The sequence below is a fragment of the Typopeltis vanoorti genome, chromosome 21 (assembly GCF_054136105.1).
Source record: "Typopeltis vanoorti isolate ZY-2024b chromosome 21, IOZ_Tvanoo_1.0, whole genome shotgun sequence".
NCBI classification, from domain to species: Eukaryota; Metazoa; Arthropoda; class Arachnida; order Uropygi; family Thelyphonidae; genus Typopeltis; species Typopeltis vanoorti.
This window is the reverse complement of record NC_143569.1, coordinates 56,926,972-56,941,491: the sequence shown is the minus strand read 5'-3', so window position 1 is coordinate 56,941,491 and position 14,520 is coordinate 56,926,972. Positions and strand designations below refer to the sequence as shown.

The 14,520-nt window shown below is 34.3% G+C and overlaps 1 protein-coding gene across 1 annotated transcript in view; it reads left to right on the top strand.

Annotated features, from left to right (window-relative positions):
- Positions 1 to 14,520, top strand: part of zip (myosin heavy chain 10) — a 517,797-nt gene that overhangs the window by 121,395 nt on the left and 381,882 nt on the right. Inside the window, exon 3 of the mRNA XM_090411020.1 lies at positions 8,881 to 8,908. Coding sequence (XP_090267146.1) covers positions 8,881 to 8,908 — 28 coding nt within the window. The remainder of the gene's footprint in view (positions 1 to 8,880; positions 8,909 to 14,520) is intronic.

Below are 14,520 nucleotides of genomic sequence, written 5' to 3'. Positions count from 1 at the left end.
CATATCTGGGATGTTATAAGTGCCCTCTCCTCCAAAGAACACAGAAAAAGATAAACATAGTCTAGAGATCTCTCAACATGACTTTTTAGTTGAGTGTGTGTGTGTGTGTGTGTGTGTGTAATTTTTTTACCCTTCATTGAGTATATCATGCTGGACATTTTATGAAAAGGTAAAAAAAAGTCACTTTAAATGCAAGGAGTTCACAGTTTTGTAGATGCTTTCCATATATTTGCATAGCATCATTGCATTATGATTGACAGCGATGCCATTGATAAATTTCGACAGTCCAGAATGGATAGTTTTTTTTATTTCTAATTGTCTGCTGCTTTTATTTTTGTTATATTAAATTATTAATTGTTTATATCTGTGGATAACCCTCTCCCTCCAAAAAAAGGGAAAAAATATAAATACTGTATATTTGGTCTTGGATTCTGATGCTAAATAATAAGACATCCAGTGTTCTCAGTGATCCTAATGGGCAGTTATATAATCCTCATGGATTATGTGGTGTCCAGTAACTAAATAACAGTGGCTTTGTTTGTTGGAATAGGTTTAGGTATTGACAGTAGAATATTTGTAAACAGCTCCATGGAGGTTTGAAGATAATAGGTGAACTTTATTGTTTAGTAACTAAGGAATTTAATTTTTATGAAAAATGATTGTTACTGTTGGTTATTTGGCATTTACACTTTGTTATAAGAATCACATCCATGAAAATTTGTAAGCATATAGTATGTTAGTGTTGTGAGTTGCCTACAAGTTAGATGATCTGGTTAGATTATTAGCATGTAAATGCAAACACATGACATATGTGATGGCAGTAAAAGGTATAGTTGGAAGTGATGTTTTTTCTACAAAAATTCTGTTGGAGACTGAATTTGATTATTAAGTTTAATTAATAGTATGATAAAAGATTGCTACCAGTTTCATCTATTTAAGTTTTACCAGATCATTATCCCAAAGGGAAGATAAAGGTAATAAAATTCATTACCAAATCTTTAATTCATCGATTAGACCATTCTTGTTATATTTGTTGCACTTAATGCAAATCTGTATTATTCATATTTACAAATTTAGGGACACAAAACACACGTGTTGAAATGATTATTTTAGTTATTATTAATAAAATAACAATTGATGTTTCGATCCTTGCAACATCAATTGTCATCATCAGAAAAATACACGTGTATATGTTCATTTTTGAAATTATGGATTCTACAACCTTGTTAAAATAACTCTTTTTATTATCCCGACATTTCAATCTTCATAGCAAGATCGTCATCTGGAGCATACACAAATATACAAGACAAGCTGCATTACATTACAAACCGTAAGCTAGAGAAACAATGAATTGATCACATGTTATTGTACTGGCATGACCTCTAGTGAAAAAAAAATTACATCAAGCTAGATTTAATTTATGATTACATGAATAAACATTCTTTCCTACAGATAGTTTTTCCTTCAGTGATGTGATGTCCTATTTTTTAGTATTACAATTGTCATTTTTGATTTCGGATCCTGGATTTTCTACAGTCCTGCTTATAGTTGTTCTTAGAGAGAAAGGATTCGTGGGACGAATATATGCCTTCCATATGTATGGAATTTTTAGACCATCATTATTGTTCAGATTGGGGTGATTGATAATGATCTCACAGGCTTCCCTAAATTTGTGTTCATACCATGTTTTAGTATGATGTAGACACCTAGTGTTTTTTCCAGTCAATTCTATGTAAGGTGTTCAGGGCATGATCAGAACACCTTACATTTTTTTTTTCCACTAGAGGTCATGCCAGTACAATGACGTGATCAATCTATTGTTTCTCTTGCTTACGGTTTGTAATGTAACGCAGCTTGTCTTGTATATTTGTGTATGCTCCAGATGATGATCTTGATATGAAGATCGAAACGTCGGGATAATAAAAGGAGTTATTTTGACATGGTTGTAGAAGCCATAATTTCAAAAATGAATGCTGATCACTGTGTAACAATAAAAGAAAGGAACATGTGTATATGAAAACAAACTACATGCTCTTACACTCTACAAAGGTAAATTGAATCTGCGCTGTTAACTGATCTTTTACTTAGCCTGGCCTGAGTGGTTTAAAAAAAAAAAAAAAAAAAAAAAAACACTACACCAAACCCTGCTAAAGTCCTCCCGTACTAAGATTTTCTTTTGGACTTGTACAGTTCAGGTTGCTCTTGAATATCAAAAAAAACAACAAAAAAAAAAAAACTTCACCAAGTCTTCTTGTATTGAGATTTTTTTTTAGCTTGTTCTGGTTGCTATAATGGTTGCAAATGGGTCCTCCATATACTTGGAATGGTTAGATCGTCATTTTTGTTCAGGTTAGGATTGTGTTTGAGCATTTCGTATGCTTCTTTAAATTTCCTCTCGAACCAGATTTTGGTGTGGTGTAGGGAGTTTAGGGACTTGATACCTTTCCAATCAATTCTTGGTGAAAGGCCGGTTTTTCCAAAATGGAGGTATTTAATGTGTCATTTATGTTCGTCCTTCCTGATTTGGGATGATTCGCCCTGTTTCTCCTATGTATGGTAGGTTGCATGTGCACTGTATTTTGGAGGTTTGATTTTGTATTTGTGTAGTGGTTTATTTTTTCTGAAATGCCTCTAACATAAGTATGGCAATGGCATTGTCTTGAAATGTTTGTTTTTAGTGGTGTCTTTGTGGAGGATCTTGTGAATAGTTTTTTTTTACTGTATCCATTTTTTATAAATGTATGGTTGATAAGCTTGCTCATTTGAACAAATAGTTTTGAACTCTGTGTTTAAGGGCACTTATGACACCTAGTTTTTGTGTTGGGTGGTGGTAAGAATTTTTGTGTATGCATTGGCCTGTGTGTGTAGGTTTGCAGTAGACTGAGAAGGAGAGACAGCCTGCGGGAAGTCATGTGAGGAGTGTGTCTAGGAAAGGAAGAGAGTTTCCTTTCCTAGACACACACTCCAATTGTATCCAATTCACAATTTCATGGTGAATTGGATACATTTATATTGTTTGTTCAGGTGGCTAAGGAATGTATTTAGTGCTTTGTGGCCGTGGGACCAATTGGCAAAAATTTTAGTGCTTCCCAGCCCCATGGCCGCAAAGCACTAAATACATTCCTTAGCCACCTGAACAAGCGACACTAACATATCCAATTCACTATTGAAATTGAAAAAAAAAAAAAGCTTCTTTTCTTAGAAACACTTGTCACATGTCTTTCCTCAGGCTGTCTCTCCTTTTCGGTCTACCACAAACCTACACACACAGGTCAATACATACACAAAAATTCTTACCACCACCCAACACAAAAACTAGGTGTCATAAGCACCCTTAAACATAGACTATTTGTTCAAATGAGCAAGCTCTAATTCAGGAATACGAGATCATCAACCATACATTTGTAAAAAAAAAAAAAAAAAAAAAAAAAAAATGGATGCAGTAAAAAAGACACTGCTAAAAACAAAAAAGATTTCAAGAATGCCATTGTTAATACCTTATGTTAGAGCCATTTCAGAAAAAATAGACAGAACACTACACAAATACAACATCAAAACCACCTTCAAACACCCAACAAAATTAAAACACCTACTCAGTTCTTCCAAAGATCCTCTTCCACACCTAGCCCGCCCAGAGATTTACAAAATACAAAACCCTACACCACACTAAAACCTGGTTCGAGAGAAAATTCAAAGAAGCATGTGAAATGCTCAAACACAATCCTAACCTGAACAAAAATATGGTCTAACCATTCCAAGAATCTGGAGGACCCATTTGCAACCATTATAGCAACCAGAACAAGCCAAAGAAAAATCTCAATACAAGAAGAGAAGACTTGGTGAAGTGTGTTTTTTTTTTTTTTTTTTTAACATTCAAGAGCAACCTGAACTATACAAGCCCAAAAGAAAATCTTTTTATGGAAGACTTTAGCAGGTTTTTTTATTTATTTTTTTATTTTTATTTTTTTTTTACTACTAGAGGTCTTCTTCTTCTCTTCCGTTTAAGATGGATTGAGTCTTCCCTTGAGCAGGATCTTCCAGTCTTCTCTATTCCTTGCTGTTTCAAAAAGTTCCTTATGTTCTGCATCCTGAAATTGTTCTTTATTAATTTCAGCTAGGTAATTCTTGGTCTTCCAGCTCTTCTTTTTACAGTTGAAAAAGTATTGATTAGGATGTTAGGAAGTCTGTCTGCATCCATGCATACAGTGTGGCCAAACCATCTTAGTTGTTGTTTTCTAATTTTTTTCTATTATTGTCTTTTTATACAATCATTCTTGTCTGACTGTGCTGTTTGTTTTCTTTTCTATCCAACTTGTTCTATTTATTTTTCTTAAGCATTTCATTTCAAATACCAGCAGTTTTTTCTCCTCTCTTTTCTTAACTGACCATGCTTCTGCTCCATAGATGGCTGTTGGTATAATTATTGCTTCATATCATTTGATTTTGGCTTGCTTAGATATCGTGTTTGTTTTCCAGATTTTTTGTAATTTTCCCATGGTGGTCCATCCTATCACTATTCTGTGTTTGATTGTTTCTGTTAGTTTTGATCCAAGATATATGAAGTTGTCTACTTGTTCCTCTTGTTCTCCATTTAGGGTGGCTGAGATGATAGTTCTGTTCCTCCCTATTTTCATCACTTTTGTCTTTTGTATATTTATTGTCATATCATATGTTTTATGACATGACAATAAATAAAGGTTGATAAACAAGCTCAACGTAAGTTTCGTTGAGCTTGTTTATCAACCTTTGTAGTTCATTTGGGATTCTTGCAATAAGGACGAGATCATCCGCATATTTTATATTATTTATGTTTAAACCATTTACACTGATTCCAGGCTCGTTGTCTTTTGCCTTCTTTACAACTTCATCTAGATGTATGTTGAATAGGCATGGGGATATTGAGCATCCTTGCATTACTCCTTTTTGGATCTCTATGGGTTCTGTTGTGAGTGTGTCCTTTTTAATTATTGCATTTGTCTTAGATTAATATTTTATCAGAAACTGTATTATATATTTGTCTATTGCTTTTTCTAGTAGAGCTTTAAGAAGGATTTCTGTATTGATACTATCAGAAGCTTGTTTAAAGTCCACAAAACAACAATATAGTTCCTAAGTTAATAAGTCGAAAGGCTATTTTACCGGCGAACATGTTAATAGAAAGGGGGATGGTAAATCCCTTTATGTTTCTACAGCTGGGTACAAAAGTCAGATCGAAATCCATAGAGTTTCATGCCGAAAAAACTATCGGTGGGCCCAACTGTACTACCCAGGTGATCATTTACACTTGGGCCCGCCGATAGTTTCTTCGGCATGAAACCATGGATTTCAATCTGAGTTTCATACCCGGCTGTAGAAACATAAAGGGATTTACCATCCCCCTTTCTATTAATAATATAGTTCTTTATGGTCTTCCCAGCTGAGCTCTGCTAGTTGCTGCAATGTGAAGATCTGGTCTATTGTTGAATAGTTTCCTCAGAAACCAGCTTGTTCTATGCCTATCAGTTCTTCATAGGTGTTTTTTAATCTATTTTGTATAATTCTCACGAATATTTATAGGTGTGCGAGAGTAAATTGATTGGTCTATAATTTCTTCAGTCTCTTTTGTCTCCTTTTTTGTATATTGGGATGATCTTTCCAGTTCTCCAGTCATCTGGGATCTCTCCTGTTTGTAGTATTTTATTGAATAGGGTTGTTAAATATTCTATGGATGTGCTGTCTCCATATGACCACAATTCAGTAGAGATAGTATTAATGCTTGGTGCTTTATTGCGTATCTAACTTCTTGTAAAATTTTTGGGTGGTCTTTATTTTTTTTTCTATTGTTGGCAGTGTAGTTTTGTTTCCTTGGTGAAAGATGGTCTTAAAATGGTTTGACCAGATTTTTCTTATATCTTCAATATTCCCAGTTTCAATCATCCTGTTGTTTATCATTGTTACTGCTTTTGCTTAGAATTCCTTTGTAATTTCTCTTATAGTTCATGGAAGACTTTTAGGTTGTTTTGCTGGTATGCTTGGCATTTCTTAGATTTTTCTTCTAACCATTTTTCTTTGGCTTTTTTGCACAGGTTATCAACTTTATTTTTTAGTGCTCTGTATTTTTCTCTATTCTCTTCATTGTTTTGTTGGTTTACAAGTATCTTGGCCTCTCTTTTTTCTTCTATTGTAGCTAGGATTTCTTGGTTATTAAATACTTAAGGAATTGACAGTGTTTACTAGAAATATAAATTAAATCAAACTTTAATATATACTTTCCAATATTTTGGCAACGTCACGTTGTCATCTTCATGGGAACTTAAGATAAAGACACGTGCACACAAGTACTACACAACAGCAAACGAGAAATGAAGCAAGGAAGCTACCGTTTTCCTAAAGTCCTGATGGTGCCCCCTTGCAGGCTATATTAGGTGTTCTTGGCCTTTGGGCTGAAGTTCTCCTGATGTATGTATCAAATGTATGTGCATGTATCAAAGATCAACTAACCTGGCAATTAGCCAAAGAAAGGCATAGAAAAAAGTTTCTCTAGTTGGCAGCTAGAATCGAGTCTGTATTGGTTTTTCTTTGGGTGTATTGATGTGTATTGATTTGGGTTTTTGATGTTTTCACAAGACCACACATTTAAATAGTTAATTTCTAAATATTTTGGAATTATTTTAAAGGAAAAAAGAAGTTTTGATTTTATGTAAAGTTGCCTTTTAATGAATAGGATACTTTTAAATACTTAATTGCAATATTTTCAGCACTGTCATTGACAAATTGATATACAGTGATAATTATTGTGAGTACAAATCTAGAAAAAACAATGGATTAAAAACATCAATTTATTAATAATATCCCTATAGAACAGGTTAATTCTTACAATTACTTTTATTATATAAAAATTATAATAAAAATTATAATTTTTATATAACGAAACCTGTGGTGAATTCATCACTAAAAAAAAAACACGCACATACTAACCACAGTAATGACTATTTAATTCGTATATATTTCATCCCAAGTATCTTGGGACATCATCAGTACAGTAGTTCAAACAATACTAGGAATAACATACAGTTAGGGCACATGATTACAATGGAATCTCGATATGCGTGCGGTAGCATGTTGTAGAAGTAAATTAAATATAACTGGGGAAAAAAAAATATATATATATTCCCCCCAGTTATATTTAATTTACTTCTACAACACGCTACCGCACGCATATTGAGATTCCTTTGTAATCATGCGCCCTAACTGTATGTTATTTCTAGTGTTTGAATACTGTACTGATGATGTCCCAAGATACTTGGGATGAAATATTACAAATTAAATAGTCATTACTGTGGTTGGTACGTGAAAAATTATAATGATTTTTCTGAAGAACTAATAAAATGAAAGAAAGCTGCATGGCTGTCATTCAACAGACTAAATAACACTGATCTAAATCTTGACATCTTTGCGGAGACAAAATGTGGAACAGAACAAGACAAGAAGAGACTCTCAGGATAATTCTGTGCCAATAGGATGTAGGATTTCTTACATCAGCATAATGGAACATGTTAGAAATATGAAAGTGAGAGAGAGATATCAGGTGTTGTAACTGCAGTACACAGAAACAAGATGAGATGGGCAGGCCACATAGCAAGACTTAAGGATAACAGATGGACGTACAGAATACTTAATTGGCAACCAAGAGTAAAGAGAAAACCGATGCCACCTACAAGATGGGAAGACCCATTAGTGAAATCTATAGGTATAACCTGGAAGAGAGAAGATTGGGATCGTCAGAGGCATCTTTGTGACCTGCACTCATGGAGAAATCCTGAATGAAACACAGGTCCATCAAGGTAATTGTGAGTGCATATGTGTTGACCAGAAATATGTTTTTAATACATTGCATTGTTTAGTATATGTTGCACTTAATAACCTTTGTAATACATTGTATCATTGAAGCAGCATTTTTTGCCCACTCTCTTCTCTAGAAGTTGTGCTTTTCATTCACTCCTCCCACTGAACTGCATTTTGCTGCATGAGTCAGCCTGTTCTTCAGAATTTTCCTTGTAATAGCCCTTCATAAATTTCTTGACTTTTTGAAGAAGATTGAGAAGCCAATTTCTCTTTGAAAATAATTTTTTGCTGCTTTCAACTGATGGATGGTACTTCACTTCTTTCTCCTATCCCTCTCTGCAGTGAAAGAAAGAATGGAGAATCCCACAAGCTTTATCATATATGCATCTTCCTTTGTAGTTGCTGTCCCTTTTGCATCATTCCTTACTTTGAGGCAAAATTGAACTATTATTTATCATCTTTCATTTTATTTACTTTATATATCCAGCTGTTTTCATTAGTGATCGATGTTTGTGCAAAGTAGTGATGCATCTTTTTCATGTTGAGACTATACATGAGAGGTTGGTTAATCAATCTATTGTATGTTGGTAGTGGGTTGGAAAAGGAGAAACTTGTTTACACTTAATTTAAAAACCTGTATATTGCATTCCTTGACAAATGCATAACAGGAAGACTGTTCTACAATACAGCAGTAGCAGGAATGAAAGAGGAAAAGAAACTTGTTCTATGGGTTTTAAGGTGTATTTTGAAGGGATGTTGGGTGGCAGCTGCGTTTTCTGGATTTAGTACTGAGTTAGGGAATTATTGATGCTATTTCATATGAACATTTGCCATGGAAATATTTATAGAATACACATATTGCAGAAACCAAATGCCTGTGTGAAAGTGGGAGGAGTGAGTTGGTGAGAGAGAGGTTATTGATCGATCTAATTGATTTGCGATTTGTATAAATCACAAATGATTCATGCATTTGTGAAATTTATTAAATACATTTTGATTTAAAGTAATTATGATTTATTATGCAAATGTTTATGTAGAATACTTTTTTTTTTACAGACAGAGAAGACCAGTCAATTCTTTGCACGTATGTACTTTCGTCAAGCTTTATATTAACTTAAATAAGAATTATTTGAAATTATTTGCAAAAACTTATTTTTCAGAATACATTTGTATTATAATTGAAATTAGTTTTTGATATTATTGGGATAGTATCTTAAAATAATGTTCATTTTTTAAAGTTCAAAACAGATGCAGTTGGCAAAACATGTGCACATGTACATAATCCAATGCATTAAAGAGTGCTAGCTTATCTTTTCCTGCTCTTCTCAGGCAATTTCAGTTGTTATACATACTCATTAAACAACCACGTTAGAGTACCAATTCCTTTGCACATTCTCATAACATATTCCACAAAAGTAAGCTCCTTTTGTGGAATTTTGTTCATCTCATTCATAACATTTCTTACTTTTTCGTAATTATTCCTCCTCAATTCAACCTCATAATTGATATTGCAGTCCTAATATTGCTATATTTATCTGCTTTGGAAAATTTCAAGCCTTTTCCCAGATGTGGTTGATCTAAATCTTTTACAATGAAACAACTGTTTTGGCTCCATTTGTCAGCATTATGGTATTCAGTCCTTGTCACTGATTTTGCAGAATGTTCCTGAATTTAATCTCTGTTTATCACCACCAGAGATTCCATGTTTCTTGTGGCGCGGTTCTCAGCATTCTCTAATATCTGTCTATATTTATCATTATAATTAAATCCTCTTAGAGATCATTCTGTACTGTTCCTTAATACTCTAGGTTTTCATTTTCAAACTGAATGTCTCCTTTTAAACCCATTCATTATTAATATCAGTACTATGATTTAAACATCAACAGCGTAAGGATCAGATCCTGTCACAACCATTTTTCATGCACTTGTTTATAGCATTTCAGTAAATACTTTATAAAATCTAATTGAATAGGGGCCCTTTCAATGGACAGCCATGAACTCAATCTAGAATGGTATCCTAGCTTTAATAATTCTTTTAAAATCTTATTCACCAATCTCTGAAGTGTCAGCATGCTCTGAAATTTGATTTGTTTGATGGCATGTTTTCCCAAAAACGTGTGTGTGTGTTGGGATTCTAGAGTAAATTTTCTTGCTGTGACACTTCTCAGACATTTAGCTCATAATATTTTTAGCATGTTGTAATGTCATACAGTATAGTAAATATTTATATTTGCATCAATATAACATTGCATACTTATTTTGCTATGTAGCACCCTTATGTTATATTGATTTGAAATTAGAGGAGCTTCATGAAAAAAAAAAAACACTTCAGAAATAGTATGTCATCTATATTTGCAATATTATCTGATAAATAACAAACTTTTCTGTAGTATATCCTCATTCTTGCTCATTATATGAATGCAAACACTTACAGCATTTGATGGTTGGAACTATCAGGTGAAAGACATGCAACCACATTGTTTTTTGTGATAGTTTTTGAAAAATATTTGTATATTTTGACATAATAATATGAACTATTATATTCATAATCAATGGAAATATTAACATAAATTTAGTTCTAACTACAGAATTTGAAGAAAAAGTTGATGCTATTTGTTCCAACTTAATGATAAGCATATGGTGATAAGCTTATCACCATAAGTTAGATTGCTTAAGAAATAAGCAATCTAACAATTCTATATTATTTTTGACCATGTAATGAATGCAAGAAATTAACAAACTGGGTTGTATATACTAGCATTTTAATAATTGATACTAAGTAAAAAACACCAACACGTTTTGCCAACTTAGCTGGCTGGTTTCGTCAGGGTGTATAAAGGAGATACAAAACAACTTAAACTGTTCGTGAAGGAATGAACCAAATACAATTGTATTTTTTACAAATACAAAGAATGCGTACATCAAACGCATGGAGTGTGTATGATATCAACTATTATTATTATATTATTATTATTTGACACCTCCAGGGAGTCCGAAGACTCATCGAGGGAGGGCACCTGCTCTACAACTCTGTCTCCACTACTCAATTCACAAACTGACTGCAACTACACCAACGCCATCTACTGCCGACCACCACCACTAGTATTTCCACAGACAATCACAAATATCCATGCCCAAAGCAGGATTCAAACCCGCAGCCTTTTGGCTGGAGAGTGGATACGCTAATCACTACTGCTGACCACCACCACTAGTATTTCCACAGACGATCACAAACATCCATGCCCAAAACAGGATTCAAACCCGCAGCCTTTTGGCTGGAGAGTGGATACGCTAATCACTCGGCCAGCCAGACTGGCCGGCTGACTGGTTAGCGTATCTGCGTTATGCAGGAACGTTCTGTAATTAGCAGCGAAATTTAACTCTGGCATGCTTAATGATCTTTTGAGGGTCTTCCAAATATCAGCTAGAATTAATCCTTGATTTCTATTGAGGTTACATTTAGAATGGATGACTGCTATAGCTTCTTTTATGTTTCGGGAGTGGAAATCTTCCTCTAAATAGGGCGTGGAGCTTTTGTCCTATTCGATGGTATGGTTTGCCCTTGAGAAATGAAGGGCTAACCCAGAGTTGTCTTCTCTGTTGTTGCTTACATCTCTGACATGTTCTCTTTTTCTTATTTCCAAACTTCTTGAGGTCTGACCAATGTAATTTAATCCATATGAACAGTGGATATTGTAAACACCAGCGTATTTGAAGAAGGTATAACTGTCTCTCGGAGATCTTAATAAGTGGGTGATAGTCTTTAAAGGTTTAAAAGTCACTCTTATTTCATGTGGCTTGAGGAGTATAGCAATCTTTTTAGAAACTGTCCCAGTATAAGGAATGACAATGGTGGATTAAATAACGTGTTTCTTCAGATTGTTGCTGTGGGTGGTCACAGAAAAGTATCTTATGGATCAGTATTTTTGGATAACTATTGTCTATCAGGGTTTTTGATATATGGGATAATTGAGGATTAATTTTAGCTGATATTTGGAATACCCTCATAAGATCAGATTTAGATTTCACTGCTAATTACAGAACGTTCCTGTAATGTTCTGTAATTAGCAGTGAAATTAGCACATGGAGCATGTATGATATCAACTAACGGCAGTTTATCATACACGCTCCATGCGTTTGATGTACGCATTCTTCTGTATTTATAAAAAAAAAAAAAAAAAAATACAATTGTATTTGATTTATTCCTTCATGAGTTATTTTGTATCTTTTTTTTATACCCTGACAAAGCCAGAGAGCTAAGTTGTCGAAACTTGGCATTTTTTACTTAGTATCAATTATTAAAATCCTTCAGCCAATATACAACCCAGTTTATTAATTTCATGCAAATAAGCAGTCTAATATTATTGTTGATAATGCTTTATAGTCCAGGATATAAGTGTATATATCACCAATTTTATGCTACAGCCCATAATAACTGGGAAAAAAAAAAAAAACAAATCTAAAGCAGTCTTGTAAGATCAAAATGCACCAAGCTTGTCACCTGCTCAAATAGTAGTTGAGCCATTTTGTTCCCTTGCCAAGGCAAAATTTCTGCCCTGTTATATTTTCACCTTTCTATCATCCTGATGGAAATGGTAATATCTAGAGATAAGTATGTGTCTTGGCATTAGTCTTCTTATCTAACTTGTTTAGATAACCAAATCTCTTTGCTATTCCACAAACCTCCTTCACTATGCATCCTATCTTCTTTTGTTAGAAGTTCATCAGGAAAATGCTCAATAGTTGATGCTAATAAGCACCATCTGGGCCATAGGACTTATCAACATCAGGAAAATGTTCAATAGTTGATGCTGATAAGTCCTATGGCCCAGATGGTATCTCTCCAGTTGTACTAAGTGCTTGTGCTCCAGAATTAACACTCATCCTAGGACACCTGTACAAGTTGTCCTGCACATTTGGAATCTATCCAAGCTTGGAAGTACACAATCAGGTTCTTCACTACCAGATACATTGGTTAATTGGTGGTTATCAGTATGGATTCCATTCTTGTTCTACAGCAGACCCTGAGCTCCTTTGCTAACCTCATCCATCTTTTGATGCAATCTCTGGAAGATTTGGAAAATGTTACTTGTTTACTAGTGTGTGGTCATGCTCTTTTCCACTTGCATATCCATGGAATTTCATGTTACAGTATTTTCCATTTATTTACTGCCAATTCTGAGTAAATGCTATCAAAATAAAATGATCCCACAGTAAGGAATGCTCTTTATGTAGATTACTTCATAATTTACTCACTCCTGCAATATGAGGGTGGCTTTAATGAGCACAACATTCTGTCGGGAAGTGCCAGCACAAATGGACAAGGTTGCATTATTGAACAAATGCTTGACTCAAATGCTTCTGAATAATAGACTCAATACCTTTCCATATGTCTACCCACTCATTCTACAATGGATCCCCTGTTATTTTCCATTGTTCTTGTGGGATCTGAAGAGCATATATGGAAGTGACCATTTTCATTTTATTTGCACTATGTATTCACAGGAACCATATTCTCCAACATGAAGGCCCATGTGGAAAATTGTCCAGACTGACTGTAGTAATTTTCCCATCTTTCAAAATTTAATGCTGAAGCAATCAGACACCCATCAGTGATGCAGTGAAGTATATAACAGATTGTATCATGCAGGCATGCAAAAACATGTAGATTTCTATTGCATCCAAAACCTTGGTGGAACCCAAGTGCCAAGCAGCCAAGAGAGAGACCAGATCCATCAAATCTTATTGCTTTCAAATGTGCTCAGGCCATAGTGCATTATGTTAGACATCAGAGTAAAAAGCAATCTTGGATCCAGTCTACTTCATGTATTAATCAAACAACAAATTCAAAAATTATATGGATTAAAAAAAAAAAAAAGTAGATCAACATTTGTCTAACTTTATTAACAACACTGTCATTGCTGAACCCAAAGCCATTGCCAACATGTTGGCAATGTGCTAGAATCTCAGCAATAGCTTCATGTCCTCCTGAATTTTTAATATTGAAAGAACTACAAGAGAAACAGTGAGTAAATTTTTCTACAAATGGCTAGAGGCATACAATTAGCCATTTGTCTACCTTCACAGTATAGTGAAGCCTAATGACATCCATTACAAGGTAATAAACCATCTTCCATCCCCTTCTCTGTATTTGCTTCTCTTGCTATTCACTAGAATATTTAGAGGAAGAGTTTCTGGATTCTTGGCATCCCAAAAACCAAGAAAGAATCTAAAGCAAAGAAGTATTACCTATTGCTCGGACCAGCTGTCTTTGTAAGGTATTAGAGAAAATGGTAAATTAAAGCTTTTCTGGTACTTAGAAAGCAACAAAGTTCTTTCCAATACACAAAGTGGCTTTCATAGAGACTGTTCAACATTGGACCATTTGGCTGGCCTGTTTAGAAACAAATATAAAAGGTGCTTTCCTGAAACCAAACATCTAGTTTGGTTTCAGGAAAGCATTGTGTGTGTTATCCACATCTAGTGCTTTGCAAAGTTTCACAACTGTTGTACAACTTGAACATCATTAATTTCGATATTCAGCTGTGCTGGATTCCCAGCCATGTTTGAATTCAAAGAAAACGAGACTGCAGATGCAGCTGATAGATTAACTCATGCACATTCCAGGTGCTGTTTGTCAGTCCTATGTACAGACTACAAACAGTTTATAAGATCAAACTAATAATGCAATGGCAG